At 33.4% G+C, this 26,561-nt stretch overlaps 2 protein-coding genes across 2 annotated transcripts; one reads left to right on the forward strand and one right to left on the reverse strand.

The window, feature by feature from the left end:
* Nucleotides 1-407: 407 nt before the first annotated feature.
* Nucleotides 408-9,461, reverse strand: LOC137402110 (uncharacterized). Its single transcript, XM_068088575.1, has 4 exons — nt 9,316-9,461; nt 5,569-5,763; nt 3,048-3,233; nt 408-587 (listed from the first exon to the last, which is right to left on the reverse strand). The coding sequence occupies exons 1-4, from the start codon at nt 9,356-9,358 to the stop codon at nt 559-561; spliced, it is 453 nt and encodes a 150-aa protein (XP_067944676.1). The 5' UTR covers nt 9,359-9,461; the 3' UTR covers nt 408-558.
* Nucleotides 9,462-14,069: 4,608 nt separating this feature from the next.
* LOC137402142 (uncharacterized) lies at nt 14,070-26,406 on the forward strand. The gene is made up of 4 exons (XM_068088613.1): nt 14,070-14,184; nt 20,202-20,399; nt 21,280-21,465; nt 26,254-26,406. Exons 1-4 carry the CDS (start codon nt 14,142-14,144, stop codon nt 26,286-26,288), a joined length of 462 nt encoding a protein of 153 aa, XP_067944714.1. The 5' UTR covers nt 14,070-14,141; the 3' UTR covers nt 26,289-26,406.
* Nucleotides 26,407-26,561: the final 155 nt, after the last annotated feature.

Raw genomic sequence — 26,561 nt, forward strand, 5'->3', positions numbered from 1 at the left:
AGCATGGGTAGTACACATGCACACTAGTAGTATAAAACAAAATGAATTTAAGAATCATCCTACCCTGGCTTTTAGGTGTCTGCTTCTGCTAGGGCAGATCAATCTTCCTTACTATAATTAGAGCCTTGATCGTCCAGCTGTTTTAAACCACAGTTAGAAATGTGAAAAAAAATTACATTGCACAGGATTTAAACCCGCAACATTTAGCTTCATAAACTAACACTTTAGCAACTGCACCAACTGCCAACCTATGGAGTTTATTGCATTTGCAATTGGAATAATTGTGGAGATAACTCTTCTCCTGCGCTGGATTGACAAACCTCACGGTCTCTCACAAGACATCGGACTGTAAAGGTACCAAGTAGAAATAACAAGACTTGTAGTTTTTTGGCAAACATCTTCTGAAATTATTTATTTAAAATAAATTGATGTAAAATAACACTTCATTTAATCATGGTAGATTTCAGCGACATAAATCTTTATAAGCGGAAGTTTACTCAAACAAAGATAATTAGGCGGTCAAAACAGAAACTTCGCACTTCAGACATCAGAGGTTGATCAGAGAAGATACTTTCGCATCAGAGTTCCTGCAAAACATAAAATACTAAATTTAATTGTTCACTCTAAAACTACCTAATAAGTGACACATGCACTAAATTGTCATATGCGCTTAGCTGCACAAGAGCTGTTAGCTTTTTTAATTGCCACGCTAGAATCACTTTAGTCACCATGTCGTTTCACTTTAATCATGATGTGGTTTCACTTTAGTCTCCGTGTTCTCTCACTTTAAATATTATGCTGTCTCATTTTGGCCACTATGTTGTTTCCCTTTAAGCCTGATGCGGTTTTATTTTGGCCACTATGTTGTTTCTTTTTTGTGTACTAGGATGAACCAGATTTTTTCAATTAACCGCCTTTATGACTTGTATAGCAAGTTCTGTGAGAAGACAGCTTCAAATCTTATTTTCCTAATCTTTCCCGCATGATGTAAAATCTGAACAAAAATTGAACAGACAATAATTAATTGTATTAAAATATTTCAGATCCTTGAAAAGAGCTCATCAAATTTCTCCTGTAATAAATTGGTTGCTATAATTGAAATTGATGATATTTTTAAAATGAAAATTTAAACAAAATTCTTTCCAAGATGAGGAAATGATGCAATCAATTTAGGATCTCATACAAGTTGTAGCAGCATTTTAGCCTAACTAAATATGCACAAACTATACTAGCCATTCGCACATAACTCAGTTTCTTTACCAACAAATAATGTGTTTAACGTCTACATAGAGAAATGTCAATTAGCATTTACTTAATACAACACTTGCAGCCATGAGCAGAAATATGTTCTGTCTCCAATTAAAGAAACATCAAGGACGACCTGTGTACGAACATAGTTACGTGTCTATTGACATTGTGTATTATGAGAAGGTTATTTCTCTGCCGCCATTTAAAGCAAATATGTAAAATTGTGAGCTTAAGCATGCTCAAATTTGTTGACCAGATTAAAATTACATTTGTTTAAATATGTAAACAGCAAACTAGCTTTTTAGTCTCAACTTAACTGTACAGTGTACATTTGATTTAGCAGAATAAACCTTTGTAACTATTAACTTTGTAATGTGAAACAGAGGCCATAGTATGCGTAGTACAGGCAGACAGATTTACAGATAGCTTATCTTTGATAAAAAAGTTTTTCTGTTTGGAATTATCTAATAATTTTTTTGGTAAAGTCTGAACAACTTTTTGTCATGTGTTAGCTTTAAAAACAGCCATTCGGGTCAGGAAATTAGTTTTAGTATTTGGCGGGCCAATTTTCTAGCAAGTGGCTCAAAAATGACTCATTTGTTTATCTTCGTGATGGCCTGGCAGTGCAGCTGTTCCATTTTGGAATAGGGCTGCCAAGATCGCAATTATTTATACTTTTAAAATAAAATATCTGAATATATCTGAATAGAATAAAATTTGGCAATTTTAAAATTTTATTTACAATGAAAATCGGTCACTAAATAAAGAAAATATGAAAATTTTACTTTTAAGCCTGATTTGTTGTATTTATAGAACCTAAGCATTCTATTAATATATAAATATATATTTTCTGGGTGAGAGACAACAAATACTGTATGATGCGATTAAAAATTTGGTGTGAACTAGCCTATTAAACAACTGTATTCCAACTACTTTTTCCAGTACTGTATGCATATGCGATATAATGCAAAGACTGGTTTACACTATATTGCTGTCTGTCGGTGAGGTCCTGTCTGTCGGTGAGGTCCTGTCTGTCTGTCTGTCTGTCCTGTTTGCAATTATTTCTCGACTAAATGGGCCGTAAACTGAAGGCAGCATCGATAGAGCTTCAGGAAAGTTTGCAGCTGTCAAACTTTACCGACAGTTCGCTGCCCTTCTATGACAGCCCGTGCGATGTGCACCACTTCGGCGATGGTGATTGGCCATCAGGAATTGTTCAACCCATATTTTTTATGACAGTTGCTGCAGTTCTAGTATTTCATCAACTGTGACTGCATTGTATGATCCGCGACTGGATTTTGTCATGAGATCAGAATGCTGTAACAATTTTGTTGATGTTAATGCGGATGGCTAATTGGTAGTGTGGACATTGCTACCCCAGACGATCACCAAATTATTGTTTGATTATCACCAACATACAATGATATAATAGAAACCAGCATTTAGCAGGAATTTGAGCAAAAGTTTCAGATTATACATTCTGTTAACTATTTTTGTCATTCAGAAAACAGAGTGACTTTTTCAAAAAAGCTTTTAATTTTCAATTTTAAACTATTTATTTCAAATACATAAATAAATTTTTCCTACAGATATGAATAATTTTAAAATATAGTAATGGTTTTACGCGTGTTTGCAAGTTTGCTTAATTATAGCTTCTTTGTTACTTATAAGATCAATAATTAAGAAACCTTTTTTAACCCCTGGTAATATAGCTCATATGCACTGCTGTTAGAATCAAATAACTTTTGTAGTCGCATGATAGATGAAGACATCGGATAGTTTTAAAAGCATTTACTCACCAGCTGAAAGCAGTACAGTGAGGGCTAAACATGATGTTGCCTTGTAGGAAGCGTTGCAGTTGTCTCCCTCGCATGAGCAATGCCAGACCTTAGTATTGGTAATCTGTTGGGCAGGATCTTCGAAGTCGTACCAGTCGCGATGGGCACAGATGGAGTTGTCAGCCAAGACACCACATGTTCTGTTCACTGCAAGTTAAGTCACATACTAACCTTGATCAGGAATGCAAACAACAGATTTTTTTGCATTTCATAACAATAGATATAAATATTTATTGTAAATAGACAAATAACTAATATGGCTTATTTTGTAGCAATGTAAAATCATGGAAATCTTTCTTCAAAAATAGCAAAGAAGTTGCTGTTTTTGCTGTCAGCACTGGAATAATATATCTAGTATTATCACAATCTATCTATTATCTTCATAATCTATTTGCCCAAAATTTTTATAGCATTATCATAATTTATCTAATATTATAATAATTTATATAGTATTGTTATACTCTGTCAATTATTGTTATAATCTATTCAGTGTTATCACAATTTAATCTATCATCTTAATAACATATCTAGCATTACTATATTTGGTCTAGCATGCCCAAAATCTATTTAATATTATTATAGTTCATCTAATATTATTATAATCTGCGTAGTATTATTACAATATAATCTATTGTCCTAATAATCTATCTAATATTTCTATAACTTATCTATTACCACTGCAACCTACCAAGTTTGATCAAATCTTTTAATTTAAATATCAGGTATGTTTGAAAATGCATTTTCAGATCTACTGCATTTCTTATGAATTATTTTTAAAGCTGTATTCTGGCTTCACGGAATGCTGCAAATTAAATAATCATTGTAATATAGCAAGCAGGTAACGCAAAACTTCGATCTAAATATAACAACTATAATATATTTTTCCAAAATATCCTAAGATAAAAACAAGGTGTTACTTAGGCTTTTACTTGCAGATGCTTTAACATTTTTGCTGCTTATTTGTCAGTCATAATTGCTATTTTTCTAAAGCAGAGTCTTTGCATGTGGTGCTGCAAACTCCTTATGACACGCTGATGTTTCATATTTTGCGTTAAAATGTTAGCTTAGAAAATGAAGTGGCCTGCACTGCAGTAAGTCTTTAAATAATGTATTTGAGAGAAGTATTTAGGGCAATAGAGCGAGCATCAAATTTCAAGCTAACATCGAACTAGTTTATGCTACTCCATACATTCAGGTTTATGACTGTTGTTGGGCGTAGCCCTAGCAACAGCAAAGCTTCATTGCAAGCTATTTATTTACCTGCTAGCTCAAGTCTCTATAAAACTAGAGCTACGCAAACATTGTTAACATAAACTTGTTTGAATACGGCATTAGATGGAGTCAACGAGGCGCTATTATTTTTATTGTCATACAAGCTAAGCTGAAATGATCATGAAATTGCGTGTCAAATGCGACCTGGGGATTGATCAGCTGATCTCAGTTAAGTTTTGCTATCCTTTTCGTAAAAGGTTCTGAGGCTACATGTAGCTTGTCGCAAAAATTTGGCCTGCTGTAAGGTTTTTGTCAAAAGATTTTCTTGATCTATTTATGATTTTTATGGATAATAGTACAAAATTAGACTCATGCGAAAGCTGAAAATTTAAACAAAACAGTGATAATAAAAAAATAAATATTCTCCACAATCTCGTTAGCTGCCTAGGTCTGCTTACGTCATCAAGTTAGGTATACAGTAAAGTCAAGCGGCAGAATTTTTATGTTACTGTAAAAAAATTTTTATTGTTTAAATATTTAAATAGGCAAGTTTTAATATTTAAATAGGCAAGTTTTAATATTTAAATAGGCAAGCAGGTTTACGAGTTTAGTTGAGCAACAATGAGTTTAGTTTCAATCAAATGCTCCGTTTGGAGATTTTGTGATAATTTCAGAATGTTTCAAATAGTTTCTCAATTATTTAGTATTATGCGTGTAGTTTATTAATATATATTGCAATATATATTGCATATATATAATGTATATTGGAAAACTTTCTAAATTTAAATATTTTATAATTTTGTTTAAAAGTTTTACATTGCAATAGAATTGAGCAGTGTTTGTGTTAGTTGTAGATGTTTTACTATCTTTATAAATGTTGCTTGTTAATTAAGCAAGCTAGAGAAACCACAAAGCTTCTGATTCAATTTATTTCAGTTAAAAGGTCAAAAGTCATTTTAACATTCTAGCATAAATGATAGAATAAAGTTTTGCCAAATTAGCATTATATATTACTAGCTACAAATTGGGTAACCAATATTCATCTCAAAAATTAACTATAATATTTATTATTATTTATAACAAAAAAAGTTCATTATTTATAATAATGAATTTTACTATTCATTTTTGATGGATAAATACTTTATTTGTCAAATAAAGTAAAATAAACTAAACAATGATTAATAATATTTAATTCGTCCCAAATGAAAAATAAATATTTATTACTTATTTGTGAGGAATAAAATTTGCAAATGACCATTTTTTTCCTAACCTGACTCGAACTTGAATCCAGCAATCCTTCCAACAGCCTTTAACTTAGAGCAGCCTCCACTCGTAATGCTGCTGTTTGAATAATCACATGTCACCTGGTCACTCTCACCAAGAGCATACTTGCTGTCAAGGCATCCTTCATTGAGATGAGAGTAGCACACGTAGCAGGATTCCGTTCGTACAAAGCTAACACAACCTGAAAAAGCACCAGCAAGTAAAGCAAATACAATGCAGCATGACATGGATGGCAGGTCGATATTAGGTGTCATGGTATGGCAGGTGTCTGAGATGACGCTACAAATTAGTCATTATTTTAGGGCATTAAGGATAAACTTACAGAAAATTTTAGTAGATTTTTATCAGAAAGTATCGGTATTTTTCTATCATTTACGATTGTTTTTTATTTTTGAGGTGGTATGACTGCCAGGATGTTTATAGATAAAAATCAACCAAACTTTATTGGGGCTAAAATTATCAGATTGAATGAAAGTGCAATTATGATATTTAGAGTTGAAAAGAAACTGACAGAAAAGAGACGCGTAACGCTGCAACTTGGTCAGACTTGCCGATATTGGCTTTAGCAACAATAGCAACTAATGACACCAGTTCGCAGGTACTTTTATTCTGAGCGATTTCACCACGATCAAGTTTTATCAATTTTAATCTTGATACATCTTGGCAGTCAGATCACCTCAAACATCAAAAACAATCACAAATGATATAAGAATTTCGATGAGTTCTGATAAAATCTGCTAAAGTCAGGTGCAAGTACACTTTTAAAATGTTTCATTGGTTTGCATGAAAATGACATGAAACTATTTGATACTTGAACAAATTAATTTTTTTGACAGATTAATCTCTTGTATAACAACTTGGATTCAAAAGTAATACAGTCCAAATTGTAGCATAAAATAAAAATTTTTTACTCGCCAATATTATAAAAGTTTTAAAATAATCTCATTAAAGAGTCTTCTACAGAGTATAAAAAAGTAATATGTCTATCGAGTGCTATGGAGCACAGAGAAGTGATATGTCTATGGAGTGCTATTAGCACAGAGAAGTGATATGTCTATGGAGTGCTAAGGAGCACAGAGGACTGATATGTTTATAGATTGCTAAAAAGACATGAATTGTCAAGGAATCGCTATGGAGTACTGTAGGAAATGCTGGCATGTTTATAGATTTTTACGGATTATGTAAAAATGATATCTTTATAGAGTACGAAAAAGTGATACATCTATGGACTATTATGAACTACAGAATTTGATAAGTTTATGAATTGTTATAAATAATAAAAAATATGCCTCAAAAATTCAAAATGTATACGTAACATACATGTAGTAGGTCATAAGTCTACTTACTGATATAGAGTATAGAATTTTGATAATTTTATGAATTGCTATGAAGTATAAAGGAATGATATAAACCAGAAAATATGTAACATAAAAAAGGGATATATGTATGAAATACTCTGAGCTAACATCCTGGGGTGTCAGGGTGGCTTAGTGGTAGTGCCTTTGACTATCAACCATGGGGTTGGTAGTTCGAGTCCTGCTTAATGCTGATCTGATGTTAATCTGACAGTTCCAGAAGAAGCCCTTGACAAGTGTTAGGGCCACCCAAGGTAGTTTACAAAAAACCAGCCCAGGAGGTGTGTTTAATTGATAGAGAACATGAGAACCACTACCAAGTATTGTCACTACATGCCAGAAGCATGCTTTTACTTTCACTCCAAACTAGATGAGGAGATATGTTTATAAGTTACCATGGAGTCTGAAGTGTTATATCAATTAATCATTGTAGAACATAAACAAACAGTCATATTGGTATGGATTGCAATGTACCATGAAGAATCTGCAAAAAGGCTATTGATAATCTGTGGCCCTCTGTTAAGATTTGCTGATGTTAAAAATCATGATAAATGCTGCCTAGCTGTCAGATTTTGCCAGCTGTCATCTTTTTGTCAGTTGTCAGTTTTTTGTCAGCCGTTGGGCAAAATAGTAGCTTTTAGTGTAGAGAGAGAGGACTAAATTAAACGAAAGGTTTAAAGGCTTTGTGTCTGTTAGAGCAAGGTGAAGGTTGTATTTAATTAACAACTTTGTCCAAATAAATGACAATGACAGCAAATGTGGTTGTCAATGACAGCAAATGCATAATTGTAATTCGAAACTGTCATAACTCAAACCTGATAATTGCATACCACCCTCACTTCACTTCTAATCGTATTTTATTTAACTTGTAAAGTGGGCAGGCGTTATTCTTTAAGCACATTCATATCAGCTATTCAAGTCTGGTGTAGCTTCATATCAAAGCTTTCAATAGTTTTGAAGAGTGGGAGGGCAAATTTATATAAAGCACGTGTTTAAAATGGCTTCTACAAAAATTATAGCATGAGTATTATTCACTAATTTTTAGCTTTCGGAGTCGCAAACGACAGCATGTATTTTAGTTAAAGCATTTACTTATACCAAATAACTGGGTTGATGCTGCTTCAGCAAAAGCTCTTTTGTTGTTAAAGATAAACTTCCATAAAACTTTAGTAGCTTTTATATGAAAGTATCGGTATTTGCGATTGTTTTGGATGTTTGTGATTGTCTAACCACCAGGATGTTTCAATATTAAAATCAACAAAGTATGATCGTGGTTAAAATGCTCAGATTAAGCAAAAGTGCAATTATGATGCCTATAATTATAAAAAGGCTGACAGAATACAGCTGCGTAACACTGCAACTTGAACACAATAGCCAACATCGACTATCACAGCGATAACAACTAGTGACGTCATTTTACTTGCAATTATCTTCTGAGCATTTTAATATCAATCAAGTTTTGTCGAGTTTAATCTTGAAACATCCTAGCAGTCAGATCACCTCAAGCATTCAAAACAATCACAAATAATACAAAAATATACGAACACTTTTTAATGAAATTATCTAAAATATTTTGTGCGTTCATCTTTAATCAAAAACAAATAGCTATACAATAAATATGAAAACGTGTAGCCAATCAGGGCTAACTAATGAGCAAAATATTTTTTATTTGCTTTTTTGTTGTCACCTTTTACATCTATCACTATGCATCAGGTTAGCTATAGTTATTTTGTATATGCCTTTTACACAACTACGTAAATAATGGCATTAACAACATTCTCTAACCAACAAAGAATTATGTATCGACACATCTTACACTGATATACATTTTATTTTTGTTCATAAAAACTGTTAAAAATGTTTTGTTTAAATGTCATTTTTTGATTTATAAAGCTAATGATTTTAACTAAAAAAACTAAAGAGCTCAAAGTTTGCTAATATCTACTCTTGTTACTGAAATTGCCCAAACTACTAAGTTGTCTGCTCTTGCACTCCTTCAAAATATGAGATGATTGCTTGCTTAAAGTTTTTTTGACTCTGCGATATTATTGAGATACGATATCAGGGTTAAAAGCAAAATGGTAGGAATAAATAGTATGAGTTTACACATTCATGTATCAGATATAAAAATTCAAAGAAAAAGATGAATTTCATAGAAAAAAATTGCTATAGGAGAGTCAAATACCACCTCTCTACTCATTAAATATGTATCATTACTTCATATTTCTAAAAGTTCTTTTCACAGTTCTAAATTAATTTTCTACAATCTATTTTCTAATATATTATGATCAAAAATACATTTCCAGCAATTTAGATAAATTTTTTAGTATTTATAGTTTGGTATTTAGTGCTAAAGCAGTCAGTACTCTCACACATACCTGCTAGTAGAAGACAAGATGTTATCAACGCCATAGAGTTCATCGTGAGACAACTTGAACACAGTTAACACCAAGAACCTGAAAGGAACTGAGGTAACATTGTTACAAACGCATTTTATATAGCGGTGAGCTGTTTTCTAGGCAACAGCAAATGAAACTTACACAAGCGTATATGATCGATTTAGTATCAGAGATCAAATATACTCAGCTCAAGCCTGTTTGCTTAGCTAATCTGCAACGTCAGACGCTTTGAACATATTTGCACAGCTTCATTAGAATTTGCAAAACTGTCTTTCTTTAATTCCCAACAAAAGATAGCATACGTACATTACTTATAACAACAAAGCTAAAAAATCAGCATTGATTGAAACATTTAGGTATATAATGTATAAGCAAGAGATTCAACAAAGGTTTTTAGTTTATGCTAACAGATACACAAATGGTTAACATGATTCTGTGCTTGCCATTGCATTATATTTATGTTGAATGGGACTGCCAAATTTATATATATATATATATATATTAATATATATTATATATATACGCTATAGCATATCAGTATATATATATATACTGATGAAGAAGAAGGTTGTAGTTCACTAGAAGAGAGTGTTTAATATTAAAATAGAGCATTTATATAAAATATATTAGGAACTGAAAATTTAAAACATTTTACTACTTAAAGTTTCATGGTTGTTACCATTCTCTGATGAATGGTAATTTTATATATAAATATATAATATATGTATATATATACACCTGAGGCATAATCATGTTACAGGTGTTTTGTATAGAAGTCTATGTGATGAGTTTGGCCTTAATAAACCACAACACTGGTGGGAAGCTCTTGGTAAGCTCAATGAAAATGACCGCGCTAAGATCCTCTGGGACTTCTACATCCGGACTGACAAGCATGTTCTAGCAAACCAACCAGATATAGTGGTGGTGGACAAAGAGAACAAGAGGGCTACTATACGTAATAGATATAGCAGTACCCAATGACTACAATATAGTCAGCAAAGAAAAAGAAAAGGTAGAGAAATATCTCCCTCTTGGAAAAAAGATTGAAAAATGCTGGGGTGAAAGAACAACTGTAATCCCAATAGTCATTGGAGCACTGGGCGCAACTACACCGGCGCATAAAATGTGGCTTGCCCAAATACCAACAGCAATCAACTCAGGTGAGTTGCAGAAAAGTGCGCTATTGGGAACATCTAAGATCTTGAGGCGAGTGCTCAAACTCCCAGGTCTCTGGTAGGAGACCCGAGTTAGAGCAAAAATTACCACCCATATGGGTTAACCGAGGTGAGGAAACAATTTTTTTATTTATTTATATTTATACATATATATATATATATATATACATTTTTACATACATACATGTAGATATATGATATGTAGGTACTGGAGAAAAAACCTCAAAAAAAATCTCATTCATACTAAAAAAATGGATCTGTTAAGGTTTCATGAAACTCTGAAAAAAGGAGCTCTTTTGGAAAAAGCTCAGCGCTGTCTAGGAGATCGTTCATTTTTAATGCAAATTGCTGCAGTTCTTTCATGACAACAGTCTATGAATGCGTTCATTAAAGACAATTGTCTTAAAACATGCAAAAGTATATTTTTGAGTTTGTTATCAGATGGATTGTAGAGCATTTATATAGAAAAAAAAGTTTAAAATGGCTAATTGAGCTTGGCATTCTATGGAGTTGACCCGCTTTTTTGCATAAGTTAAGCCGTAGGCAACACACGGAGCTCTAATAGTCCGTTCTTATAAACCTTTTCTTACCGGAGAATTCTCCGATCTTACGGCACTTCGCTTTTATTGTAAAGATGAATATTCTGCAATGCCTGGAGGCAGTCGCATACTTAGACTTACAAAATTCTAATTATCTTGTAATCGTCTTTTAATCGTTGCACTAAATAAATAGATGATGGGCTTCATAAAAAGATAAGAAACTCCAACTCATGGCATTCACTTTAGTAGACTGACACTTAGTTTCCTGCGATAATCGATTACCTTTCGACTTACTGCCGGCTTTAATACCTCCAATGACACCTCCAAGGATTTATTTATGGTGGATGTCTGAGAGGCTGACTCTCAGAAACCAGACAGATTTCTATTGATTTACAAAGAAGAACCAACAATTTTTATTGACCTTGAGAATGGCACAAAGCATATGCGTGGGAAGTTTGAATAAAATTGGCCAAAAGAGTGTAGAGACGTGTAAGGTTTACGTTAACTAACAGATACAAGCGCAGGTACAAGCGCAGGTACAAGCGCAGGTACAAGCGCAGATACAAGTGCAGGTACAAGCGCAGACACAACAACAAATTAAGATTTATTAACAAAGAGATTTTTATTTGAGTAATTATAACTTTTGTTATAACAGATCGGTGTCTGTCTGTCTGTCTGTATGTTAAAAGCCAGGGTTAGAGGCTATGATAAAAGATCATGTTTTTGCATAGGACTAAACATCCATCATGCAGATTGGTTGGCTGACACTCTAACACCTGTACTAATACACTACCTTGCAGCATTGTATATTAATTGTCAAATGCTTAAGCTCTTTGCTTGATTGGCACACTTGACAATCTCTCAGGTGTGCCACAGTGAACACCCTGAACTGAACCTCTGAACCGCCTTGGTACTCGTTTTACTATAATAAGAGCTGTACACATCATTTGTCTGAAACCATAGTTGAAAGTTGAAAAAAAAGATTGCATCATACAGGATTTGAACTCTCAACATTTGGTTTACTAGTCTCACACGCTAACAACTGCACCAAGCAAGTATCAATTAACATTACAAAATACTTGTGCATTTCGTTATTATGCCTAATGATCTATCAGATCAACTTAGAGCACATGTGTCAAAATCACGGCCCGCGGGCCAAATCCGGCCCCACAAGATAATTTTACATTATCGTTATTTGTGGCCCACCGGTATGAATCAATACGGGGTTTGGGCTACAGATCCCATAATGCAACACTTCAGCTGCTTTGCTGTATACTTTTCCTGTTAATTAAGGCTAGCTCTTAAAAAATATTACGTTGTTAGAAAAGTTGATTCTGAAAACAGAGCCTTTAATAACCAATAGAACGCTAAGTATATGTTTACTGACAATGCTACATAATATAATTTTAGCAGGAAATACTTTTATGGAAAGCAAAATAGTAAATATGTTTTATTTAAAGTTTAAGTCTGTTTTAGAATGATAGCCTTGTATGTTTTTATTTATATTTATGTTCCAAAAACATTTAGTTTTAGTGTGTTCAATAAATGTTTTTTTGTTTGCCTGTGACTTACATTGTGTTTTGAATTTTGGCTCCTTGTACAATTGAGTTTGACATCCCTGCCTTAGACTGCCACAGCACTAGTATCAATAATAAGCTTATATTAACAACTAGCTCTGCTACCTGGCGTTGCTCGAGTAATAAAAAAGTTTTTGGACAGAAAATTGATTTGTATTTAACATATAACAACATTTGCCATTATAACTTTCAAACCACATATCATGAGAGAAGTGTGTCGTGTAGTTGAAATAAATTAGGAGAGAAAATAAAAACAACTGTAAAAGTTTTCAAACTTTGTCAAACTGTAACTTTTAAGCTAGTAGCCTGGCACATTGCCAATGGAAAATTGCAGTAAGCTGCTAGGCTTCTAAGGACAGTACTCCATGACACTGCGTCAGCATTGTTGTCCAGTCGCAGTTATTCTAATAATAGCTATAGCCAGAAAATCTACAGATAGACGACGACACACGGACATACTTAGAGAAATATATATAAATAAAGATAAAGTGACTTAGTAGAGAGTTGATACAATTTTGAAATAAAATTAGAGCACGATAATATCTGTATAAGAAGAAATAAAGGTCAAAGGAGTATAAAATATAGCTTGAGTTGTCATTGACTAAAACAGTGAGTTGAACGAAATGGTCAGAAAAACTTTTAACTAATTTTCATCCTCATGCAACGAGGCATATGTCCTAATTTTATCATTTTTATATCTATTTCATGTATGCAAACAAAAATAAAATAAACATGACAGATAATAATTGAAATTCAGCCAATCACTATCTTGTCATGGAGAGGACTATGTAGATTTGGAATTATTGAGCTACTGTGCAATAATGTTTCAATGTATATTTGAATGTTGCCAACCGACGCCAGCGCTTTATTAAAAAAGGCAAAGAATTCTATGCCATAGGTCATTAATTAGCGATGCAGTCTTGTCAGGCTTAGTAGCATTCAGAATGTTAAAGAATTTGAAATTTCTCAAATTGAAACGAAAATTACTCAAATGTCATAATGTTTAAAATGGAACAGCTTGGGTAGCATTTTTGCGCATCCTTCGCAAATGCTGTTTTCATCTTTCGCAAGCATTCAATAAAGATTTGCAAGCAACCAAACTTGCTTGACTTGCAACAGACAGCAAACACGCTGATTAACCACTTTATGGAAACATAGTGAATGCAGCTCGTACCGAGTGGTTTAAACTAGTGTGAGAACCACTGATTTACCTGCTTCTCCCCTGCATAAACAATGAGCCTATTTTAAATGAAACTTCAAGCATAATGGTTTTGAAAAAAATTATTTGCTCTAAGAAAGCGCTATTGTTGTAAAACTGGCAGTTGTATGAATATGGCGTATTGGCAGCCACATATACATGTAAATAGGCCTAGATTTTGATCCACTCAACAATATCAATCAATAAGGCTTTTCATTTTATGCACTGCGTGTCATAGTATTGCAAACTACCTGTGCTCAGTTGTCAACTTTTAGCCAACAATTCAACTGCCTATCTCCACCTGACATTGTAAACCATGAACGCAGCTGCTTTGGTGGCATGTTGCCTTTTGCTAGCCGGTAAGTTTTGCCTTTAAAGTAAGTCTATTTTACCAACTCTATGGTATACTTAGTTTTTAGAAACCAAAGTGTAGGAATAATGGATTTTGATGAGGGCATTGAAGGGCTAAGATTTTTCACGGGTCTTTTGTTGTTTTTAAGACAATTTTATTTCATGGAGGCACTGAAAAGTCTTAGTAACCTTTTTGAAAAATTGTCACAGTCACTCTGTTGGTCTGATTTTCTGATCGCTTTTTTCAAAGGATTTTTTTCATTTTTGCTGTTACTATTGCGCTTGGCAGTGCTGTGCACCTTGATAAATTACAATGAATAATCACTATTTGCATAACTAATGCATGAAGTAGAATGGTGATCGAGGGTGTAGTGGCTGGAACGCCGGTCTGTAAAATGAAGGGTCCAAGTTCAATTCACTTACAATGGAATTTTTTTCTGATGCTTTTGACAAAACTTTGAACAGACAGACAGCCGAACACTGCTCTTATTATAGTAAATACGTGTGAAAAAGTTTCATTGCGGTTTCATCTAGGTATAGATCATAAAACGTTTTTGCTGTGGCTACCAGCAAAACTAGAACATTAAAACAGCAAAGTGCGTGTTATCTACACACAGCACACACTCTTACTTGAGCATCTGCCTCTTAGTGATTTAGAAGGCAAAACCACTAAACAGCAAGTTTGCATTGAATTCCAAGAAAAGGTTACAAATTGAAAAATTGCTGCCTGCAACTGGGAGTTGAGGTTCCCTTGTCAATGGGCTCATACATATCTAGTCAAGATCCCAGAGCCAGTGTATGAGCAGAAATGCTCTGTAAAACAGCCTCTAGTTGCAGCAAGCTAAGCAAGCAGCATTTGTCAAGGAATTTTTCCCACTATGTATATGTCCACTACAAGGCAAGTTATAAATTGTTCTAGTATCTGATTAGGACATATGGATGGCGACAATGAATAGAGTTCTCGTCTGTTGATGTTCACTTTATTCGTTTGATTGTGCCAATAGTTAGGAGATGTCCTCCAAATACTAGTACGAATTGCCCCAGTCAAAGTAGTTTTGGTATATTAAAGACTTGCTGTTGTAAATCATATGGCTAGTAAAGATAGCTTTTGTAAAATCAGATGTTCCTTATGATGAGAAGTTGAAAAACTTGCACACTTTCAGATAGGTGAGGTGGCCTCACCTATTGAGGCCTGGCCTCAAAACCAACTTTTGAGGTGGCCTCGAAAACCAACTAGTAAACATTGTTAGAAGCTAAACCGTTTATATAAGGCTAAGTTTAGATTTGCAAGCAAACTAATAGCCTGGCAGTCTAGTGTGATGTGAGAAATCATCAATAAATAGCCTTTTTTCCAAACATCATCTATATTATTTGCACTTGCTTGTTCTATGCTAAAATCAGAGAACAATCATTTGCGCAATTATTCCGATACAAATGGTGGTGGTCAGCTAGTGCAAATAGTATTGGATAATGAAGTTTAGTGTTGTGAGTTTGCATCCAGTGCAAAAGATTCTTTTATCCTAACCTCTAACCTAGACTTCCGACAGACAGACAGACAGACAGACACTGCTCTTATTCGAGTAGAAACTGATTAGTTGATTAAATCTCAGGTTTATAATTAGTCACTGCTGTTTTAAGAGCTTATGGAAAAAGCTATTCAAATGACCTGAAAATCAAATTTGTTTGAGGAAAACAATAAAATCAAATTAATTTTGTGTTACGATGTGATAGGGTAGCTATACAGTTTTGTTGCCTTCCTATTGGATGAGGCAATCTGTAAATCAATGCTATTCGTCAGTTGTTCACTTTCTTTCAAAACATATTTTATTTATAATACTGTTATTCAAATAATTATAATAAATCGATATTGTCAATAAAATGTGTTTGATTTGGAAGATTATTTTGCAGTGTTCAGAGCTAAATATTAACTATTTTAAAATATGTACATTTTAACATAGCAATAATGGGGCCCTGATCAAAATATCTTTTGGTGTATTTGCTGGGTGGTTTTCAGCAAATGATTTCGGTGAACATCTTTACAATTCCCAAATTATCAACTTACCAAAATGTGTCATAGTATTTTAGTTTCATTCATCAAGACTTTAAAAGTAATTCAGAGATTTTTCCTAGAAAGCGGACTTTGTGAATCATTAAATGGCACAATCAATACTCATAGATTAGACTATGTACACTGTTAATTCATAAATGCGTGTAACTAGTGCCATAGTACGAATGCTAATTTGTAAATATCGGTTGCCAAGGGCTATCGCTAAGGGCGACTTAACAATAGCGTTGGTGCCACAAATTCTAATTGAACTACGTTGGGAATTCAATGGTTTCACCGGTAATTGATGCTCGTATGCAGCTTCTCAATGAGACTTAGAAAGCTATTGAAAACATGAAATGCTTACAACAAGATGCGATTGTGTGCTTTGCGCTGCTCGGGTTACCAATAGCTAAATATTTGCTTTCTACTCTTTTTGTTTGCATGATGATTCTATGGTCAATGCTTTTTAGCGGAGAGACAAAATAGGTATCCTACGATGATTGTTCATACTATGATTTGACGTAAATTAGGCATCCTATACGCAACTAAATTTTGATTTGGGTTGGCACCTTCAGTGTGACAGAAAAGCCTTTATTCTTGTATATAACTGACACGGTTTTTTATCCGCTTTATTCTGATATACTAAATCTAAGCAAATATCAGGAATAAAAATGACACGCTGCCAAAATAAGGATTGGCAAACATCTGGTCATAAAAATGTTGAAAAAAATGAATTAGCAACTTAAACTGCAGCTGGTATTTGAGTAGAACACAGAAGAGTATAGACAATTGTGTAAACATTGTTTTATATAGGGCCTCACTTTCAGCGGCGGTGTGCGTTCAGAAAATTTACATACACTTGCATTGAGCTTGATTTTTTTACACTTTTTGAAGCTTAAAACCAGTGCTAAGAAAATTAATATTGATTGGAGGATTTTATATCAGTTTAAACTAGAAAAGAATTAAAGAATTAATTATTATTCAAAAAACGATTTTTACCAATTGTTTGAAAACAATTTTAGAATTTTGTTTAAACATAGAGGAGAGGAAAACTCCTAATATATGGAAGTCACCAAAAAAGTAAAAAATGGAGAAGTTGAATTGTTGAAGTTAAGTAACTCCAGCTACTTTTTGAAGTGGGTTTTTTGAAAGGTGAAAGTTAGTGTCTCAGTAATATGTTATCAAAGGGAGGCGTGGCATTTCCGCCACCACTGCTAACTAGCTATAACGTCATTATCTAAACTCTCATAATCGTAGACTCAGGCTGCTACCTTCATCAAGTAAAGTTACCAAACTAACCCATCTTTATCCTTGGTTGAAATCCCTAACAATAAGTCAGTTGTATTAGATAAAAATTCAGCCACATACTCATAAACAGATGAGTGAACAGTAATAGGCAATTGAATGAGAAGACTAGCCGAGCAAAGACCCCCTTTCATTTGTTTAATTCAAACTCAAATAAAAGATCAATTGTAGGCTGTTTCTTCAGCTGCCGATATGAGAGACAGCAAGTCATTCCCACGATTATTACTTTAGAATCTTCTTTGGGGTGCTTTTTAATCATAGTCCTATTATCTATAATATAGGTAATAGCATAATTAATATTGTGGAGGACGGGACTATACTAAATCAGATGTTTGTGCGTGAGACCACATTATGCCTAGTCGCTTATGTATATTTCTGAACTGGTTATGTAATACCCTGGTAAAACTGTTATATAACACTACATTTTTTGGGCCTGCTTCACAGGCCTGCTAGTAAACCATTATGCTTATTGTCTGGGCCTGCCTCACAGGCCTGATGTGAAACAATGAATGTTATATAATTGTGGGTGGAGCAAACAGTATAAAAGGAGAAGGCATAAGCCAACTCTTGGGGATTCTGTGAACGGATTTTATACTGTCAAGACGGAGTTATACATATACGCTAAATACACTATACTTATTCTTATAAGCTGCCTACGTTAGATGCCTGCCTGGTTGGCATAAGGAGGATCCTTCCGCCAGAACTGCTCTGGCTTCAAGCATGACCTACTTTGGAGAGACACCTAAGGAAGGCTAGGGGTTGGCTGCGTTACGATCGGACCTGATCAGAAATGCGATAGCATTGGAGACCAGGCCCTCCAGTAAGCTAGCCGGGACCTGGATTAGCCAAGATAGGGTCTTAGAGAGCAGGCCGTGCTAGCTTTCCAAGTGAGTCTGAACTGAGGGCAACCAGCCGCGGCCTGATCAGACCGCTAGGTGTGTCAGGCAGGCCGACGAGAGGAAGGCCCAGCGTTCAGGCTGCACTGCTTTGCTAGGGAAGTAAAGCTGGCTCAGCTACCGGGGCCAGACCTTTACAATATATAACATACATTAATATATATATACTAATATAAAATATATAATTATAATATATATTCAATTATAAAATATAATATTAATTATTATATTACATAATTATTATTTTAATATAATATGTAATAATATCAATTGTGTTATATAACTGATATATAATTATAATATATTTTAAATATATTATATTAATATATAATAGTATAGTTAAAGTGTAGTTAAATTGTAGTTAATAGGTCTATGATTAAAAAAACAATAACCCAGTCTACAGTCATTTACTGTCACAGTTCTTCCTTTTTTAAATTAATATCTTACGATTCATGTATGGCATAGTTTGGGAAACAGCCCTGTTCGGAAAGAAATTATTGCCAATAAAGTAATGAATATATGTACATGTACATATAGCTTGTATGTACATATACATGTATACATGTATATTACATGTATACATGTAATATATATATATATGTATATATATGTATATATATATATATGTATATATATATATATATATCTATATATATATATATATATATATATATATATATATATATATATATATATATATATATACATGTACTAGCTGTGCCACCCGGCGTTGCCCGTGTAATAGAAGAGTATTTGGACAGAAAATTGATTTGTATTTAACATATAACAACATTTGCCATTCTAACTTTCAAACTACATATCGTGAGAAAAGTTTTTTGTTTTATAAACAATGAGAAGTAGTGAAAGTTTTGCTATTAGGGCCATTAGGCAGTTTAATAATGTGAGCGAACAGCTTCTCGTGACGTTATGCTATGACCGGCGTCATACGTAAAGCAGTTAGGTATAGCTCTGATATAATGCCTTATATTGGTTAGCCAGCAACTATGATTTCCATAGTCCAGTAAGCTAGACGTAAGACCTGTGAATGGCTTGGTGCGAGATTGAAGCCTCGTCGGTACGTAATACTTATTTCAAGATTTTAAGATCTATAGCCGGATTTCCGACGAACATACATATTACAGTACATACGACACGCGGACTTTGAGAAATATATATATATATCAACAGTATAACAATGTTTTGATAATTTAACCTTTTTTGTCAGAATAATTCTAGCTGAATTTAAACTTTTTTATTTTTTTTACCTTGTTTTTCTCTCCAAGATTAAAGATAAATATCATTTTATATTATATTACTATATTACTATACTATTATATAATGACTATAGTACACATTATAGCTATTGTGTAGTAAAACTTTCATAGGGTTTGGAGACTGTAATAGGTTTAAAAAATGTCTATGGAAGTTCCTATTAAAAGGCAAAAGACTATTCATACCATTGGCTTTAGACAGGAAGCACCTGATAGCACCTGTCACCGCTGATATGATAAGAAATAACTGCCTATGTAATCAGATAGCTTCAAAACTGTCCGATTCTTTTATTTTGTTATTCATCGTATTGCAAAGATAAACAATCGATTTGGCATTAAATACCGTGATTAAATATGTTAGATTGTGCTCATAACAATGATGGAACACTATATTATAACATTTTTAGTTTACTGAACTTAGTTACGTCTCAAGTCCGCGATCAACTAGCCTTTGGACCTAATTTAAGGAATTGTGTTTTCATGTCATTTGTGATACTCTCCCACAGGTTGCGTCAGCATGGCGGCAGCAGAATCCTGTTACTTCTGCTACTCCGCGACCAACGCTTTTTGCACGGATAAAGACTATGGACTCGATACAAGTGAACAGGTTGAGTGCGAATATGGAAATGATACAATTAAAAGTAAAGAGGGCTGTTCAAAATCAAAGGCTGTTGGAAAGTTTTTTGGATTTGATTTTGAGGAAGGTAGGACAATGGCCATAAGTCCTAGTCTCTATTTAGTTTTTTCATTTAGCTGATTTTCCAACATATTAATACTAAGTGAATCTAAGGCTCCATGTGATCTGCTTGATAATTGGATAGATTTTGTATTCTGCCTGATAATTGGATGGATTTTGTTGTGTACCTAATAATTAGACAGGTTTTGGAATCTGCCCTAAAATTGGACAGATTTTGTAATTTGTTTGATAATTGGATAGATTTTGCAAAGTGCCTGATAATTGGACAGATTTTGAAATCTACCTGATAATAACAAAAGAGATGATTGCTAGTCAAACTAAATGACCCATGAGATGATTTAGAAAATCTAAGCTTTTGACCAAAAAGATTGCTTTTTTTAATATTTTCAGGCCTGCTTTGAAATATTCCTTTACTGTTTGATCTTTTTACCTTATTAAATATATTACAATACTAGAAAATATAAATAGAAGGTCTTTCTACAGGACATAAAATCTCTCAAAATGCTCTGAGATTAGTGATATCATGTTTCAACCGTTTCTACGAGATCGACAGAAGACTGCTGATGCCAACTTTTTTTAAATACAATATTTAACGGCAGAGTGAAATTAGGGAATAATTGCTAATTATAAAGTTAAAACCATGACATCATACGCGATTCGGTGCCACAAAAAGACATATTATAACAACAGGTATTAAAAAAATCTTTCTTTTATCAAACACAAAACAACGTCGGGTAACCTCGACCCAAATGATAGTAGAAGTTTTCATATCACTATAGAACATCTTGTATGGGAATTTGTCTATTTATTATAGAAATTCCAAACCTTATCATTCTTTATTATCATTACTTTATTTTTTGTTGTGAGACAAACATTCTTTTTTGCAGTAAACAGAACCTGTGGCCAAATCTACACTAACGTCATCTGCGCCCACAAAGACTACTTCCCGCTAGAAGCGCCGCAGTATGGTCTCACCGATACCAAGGTCTGGGAGTGTTCCTGCAAAGGAAACAACTGCAACTCTTCAATTATGACTACTCCTTCCTTCATGGTTGAAACTTTTTTTCTGCTCTGTAAGTTCCAGCTGAGAACCTTGGCTAGCTTTTTTGTTGTAGAAATTATAAAAAAACTGCAAAACAACAGGAAAATGGAAAGACGTAGTTTCAAGCGCGCAAAAAGTGGGATAGCTATAAAAACGTATTTTTCAAGCCTGTCCATCATTTTGTTTGCATCTTTCTTAGAAAAGGTTATTTTAGAAAGTGAAAACATTGCTAAAAGTTTGAGCAGGAGTTTACACAATGGCCAATCAAATAGTATTTTATTTTAGGTTTTCCTGTGTTTAAAATATTCTTCTTACAAAGTTGCAGCACGTATAACTAACAAAACACTCAACCATATGGAATAGGCATGCTGTGTTGAAAGTAAGATTTCTACATGTCACCGCACTAAATAGCTTAATCCGAAATAGTCTTTCACACATTCATCGAAAAGCTAAAAAGGTTGACAAAAACAATTCTATGTATAGTAGAGGGGCGTCTCAGATCATTAACCCCTTTTCTAAGTTGAGCAATGAAGTGGACATAAATAGCTGCGTACAATAGGGGAGCCGACGGAATGGAATTTGTTTATGTCGTCTATCCTGTCAGTCGACTTTAACTTACGCAAGCGCTTGTTGTGAAAAACAATACTGAAGAGGTCAATTTAAAAGTTTGCCACGGCATGAAAGCATGCCAAGTTGGTTTTTGTGGTCTTTAATGGTCAATCTATTGTCAAATATAATTCTGGCCCTTGTCAACGTATGCTTTGGGCATCAAAACCTCAATTTGTTTCTTGCAAGTCAGAGGCTCTATATCATTAGGTAGCTATCATAACATACTTGAAATGAATCATTTAAGGGACTCTAGTAATAGAATGGAGTTATCAGCTCAATGCCTCAGCACTTCGATAGCATACATGTGTGCATCATTCATTTTTCTTCCCATATCAGATATGGCTGTCACATTTATTTGCCATTTTGCCTCATTTTCATTTGCTTTTTAGCAGCCATTATTTTCGAACAGAAAAAAAAGAGATTTTTCGTTTAAAAAAAATTTAAACGAAAAATATGTTTTGATGTTTCTCTGCTCGTATCTAATAGATTTTTCATTTAAAACTAATAATGGATAATTTTCATAAGTTTAAACGTCGTACAAGCTTACCTCTTATCATTCCAATGCTGTCATTTGAACTTGGACTCTTTTCATTTATAAAAACCCTTGAAGCAGTTGAAGTTAGTTTTGATCTAAATCTATAGCCTAAGATTGTCAACAGTAAACTTTACAGCAAAAACTCTTACCATTTGTATCATATATATTACATAGGCCCTTGAAAATGAACTTACACAAATTCCAGTAGATTTTATTTGGAAGTATCAGTATTTTTCTATTGTTTGCGATTGTCTTTAATGTTTGAGATTATTTAACTCCTATGATATTTCAAGATTAAAATCAACAAAACTTGATCATGGCAGAAACCCTCAGAAGAAAAATATGTACTGAAATGACGTCATTAGTTGCTCGGCTGTCTTTTTAGCTATTAACATCGACTATTGTGTTGAAGTTGCAGCGTTATGTATCTCTATTCTGTTGGTCTTTTTTTAACTATAAATGTCATAATCACACTTTCTTGAATCTGAGCCTTTTAACAGTGGTCAAGTTTTTTCGATTTCAATCTTGAAACATCCTGGCAGTCAGATCAACGCAAACATCAAAAACAATAGCAAATGATAGAAAAACACTGACATTTTTTGATAAAATCTATTAAAATTTTAAACCTATTAAAATCAAAATTAAAATTCATCTTTAAAAGAATTGCTTAATGTTTAATTAAAGGGATGATAATAATATTATTCCACTAATAATTAATGAAATAATATGACGTATATGACTGACTCACAGAGCTGTTTTCATTACACTAAAAATCTGAAACTTTTTAGCTTAATGGCTTGATTTTCTTTTAAAAATTATTATATTAGGCAATATTATTATAAATGTAGGAGTGATAGTTAGGAAAAGGGGTTTAAATGAAGAAGACAGGCCTACTGCATTTTTTACTCGACTTGGAAAGTATTTCCTGCGCCACATTAATACCGATCAGCTAAGGTATTCTTTTTCCCTCGGACGGTGAGAGAAATCCGTGCCGAGATTGAGTAGCTAGCTTGTTCTTTTATGTAGAGTTCCGCTATTTCTATCTCCACTGGAAGGTCTTTTGCAAAAGATTTTCATCTGATCTGATTAGAAATGGAAAAACAAACAATGATGCAAACTTGTATAGTTTTCATAAAAGAGTGTTTGCTAGGGATTAAAGTGCACTGAGACTACAATATAACGGATGAAGCAGTTAAAATCTGCTGGTTGAACTACTCATGTATAGGTCCTTATCGAGTGATTTTTACAGCCTCGCGGTACCTGATGTGACATATAAGTAACAACACTTTTATAGAGTTGTGCTATCATAAATATTTACTTAAGCAGAAAACCTCTACTTAGCCCAGAATGAGTAATATTTTAGCTACACAATGATACTGTATTTGATTGGTTTACAACAAGTCATGTGACCCCTTGGAATCATTTGTATTTGAGTCTCTCCCATAACTTGAAATAACTTGCTAAGCGCTCCGGAGTCATCAAGCTGGAAACACCATAAAAATATAAATACAAATTTTGTTTATATTATAAAAGCAATTAAACTGAAAAGGTAAATTCCAATGAAACATCAAATACCCTACTTAATATTCACAGCTTGAGCACTGCGGGTTTAACACTCTCAGCAAAAAAGTGGCCTGTTTATCTGAATGCTTACAAACTTAGAAACCGTGCTATAGGCAGCATGATATGGTCATATAGACACGCACTTGTAATCACCTATTGAAAGACGCCAAACCAGATTTTGACCGAAGTTGATATAATAGCTATGAACAGCGCTGAATATAATTGGTTTGTTTGTATTAACAAAAGCGTGTCTGACGCAGCACAGCTAATGATTTTCGAGGAAAGATTTAGCCTAGCTTCAAGCGTGCTTTTTTCTGTTGAATAGGAGCTAGGAGGGGTGATCTGATTTCATAGGCCCATTTAGTCTTAAGGCTTGTTCACACTATATCGCCATATTTTGGCGTTGATGCCACAATACTTCAGTGATCATAGATGATAACCATGTTCACACTATCACAAACCGCGTTTGCATCAGGAGGTACTCCGTGACGTAGTGTTCTCACTTTTTTTTTAAATTTTCGCAAAGAAACTTCTTTGTTTTCGCTTGCTGAAATCAAAGACTAGTCCTGCAGCGACTATCATAAACAGATATGATTAAATCACTCCATCCGCAACTGCAAATTACTATCCATTACTGCCAACATCGTTTACATTGGAAAGGCATTCGTCGCTACTCCGCAAAATCTCGGAAAAGTTTGACGGCCGCCAACTTTTTTGACGTATTCGCATTGCTTCGTCGATGCCATCAGTTTATAGTTAACATCGATGAACGCCAAAAGGAAAACGCTGTTATACGGCGATATAGTGTGAACCAGCTTTAGAAATTACGTTTGTCTACAAGAATTGCTAGTAATCACATCATTAGCTCAGCCTTCTAAATGCGTTGTTTTATGCATCGCAAGGCTTTTATAACTTCGTAACTATATACTGCCTGTGTGGGCAAACATATCCTGCTGCATTGGTTTGTAGCTATTTGAAAGGCCGATGGTCTGACAGTTTCTGACAATCGATAGTGTACTTTCATAGTTTTTTATGATTTGCAAGGCTTTTATAACCATTTATGTTTAAGTAATTAAATTTGGCTGCACCTTTTTGCTTGCAGCATTTTGACTAGCGAACAGCCAGAGAGCTAATAATCAGCTTTTATGATTTGCTGTTGCCTAGATAGTTAGCTAAAAAGGTTATTACATGTGATTGAATTAAGTTTGGAGCTGAGTGTTGTAAAAATTATCTTTTGTGTTGTACTAGCCAATTGACCTGATATTAATTTGGTGCTATTAATAATATATTACAAAAGTAACATAATTATTAATATAATTAATTAATACAATATATACTTTATTACTATATTATTTTATTAATATACATATATTAAATAGTAGGCCTATATTTAATTAACAAAATGATATATTTGACAAACAAAATATTAATTATAGTTAATTAATTATGACTTCAATTTTAAATAAAATTAAATAATTATAATTATTTTGATTACTTATATTATAATATTTATTAATAAAATCCATTAATATAATTAATTTTATGCTAATAATGATTACAACGCAGCTGATCAAACAGTTTAGTATTTAATTGTCTCAATTTACTCAGATCAACGGGATATTTGCTTGGCAAAATCAAATATCACACAATTTATACCTCAACAAGCAATTAAAAGCTTGATAATTGCATTTCTTCCAATATTGTCTCAGTCGTAAAAGTATTGATGTTTTAGTGTAAGTTTAAAGCATTTGAATTTTTATTCAAGGTGTTTTAGCAATTAAGGGTTAAATTAAATAAAATCCAAAAGTAAAGTATTTCCAAAGGTACAAATAAAAAATGTATGTAAAAAGTTTTATGCAATTTCTTAGACTTTTCAACCAAGTTATTAGCTAAACACGACAGACAGTGCAGATTTATTGTTACACTGGTATTTGGCAATTTTACTGTGCCTGAATAGCATCATTTTTAAATTCTGTAATAAGATTTTATCACCAGAATTTGGTTAGGTTATAATATAAACCCCCTTTCCCACTTGGGGGAGTTTAAAACATCTCCATGTGGGGGTTTTATACTATTGTTTCCGTCAACAACTAATTTTATCTAATGTTGCAGGTTGCATGATGGCAAAGAAGTATATGTACATGTAGAGTGTCATACATTCTGGAAAGCACCTGCTCAAGATGCCATTTGATATTGCTCCAAGTATTGAAATTCCTTAGCTTTCCTAGAAGAATATACTTTATGTCTCGATAATGTTGCTGCAGCACTTGCATTAATAAATATGGGAAGGACAAACCTTGTTACTACGATAGTTGTCTTCTCTAATCAAAATCTGATTGTTTGAAATACCTATTCAATATAAATATATTACTTTAGTAGCCATAACTTCATTTCCAAAAAAAATTCTTTCTAATTTGTAT

The sequence above is a fragment of the Watersipora subatra genome, chromosome 8 (assembly GCF_963576615.1).
Source record: "Watersipora subatra chromosome 8, tzWatSuba1.1, whole genome shotgun sequence".
Taxonomy (NCBI): domain Eukaryota; kingdom Metazoa; phylum Bryozoa; class Gymnolaemata; order Cheilostomatida; family Watersiporidae; genus Watersipora; species Watersipora subatra.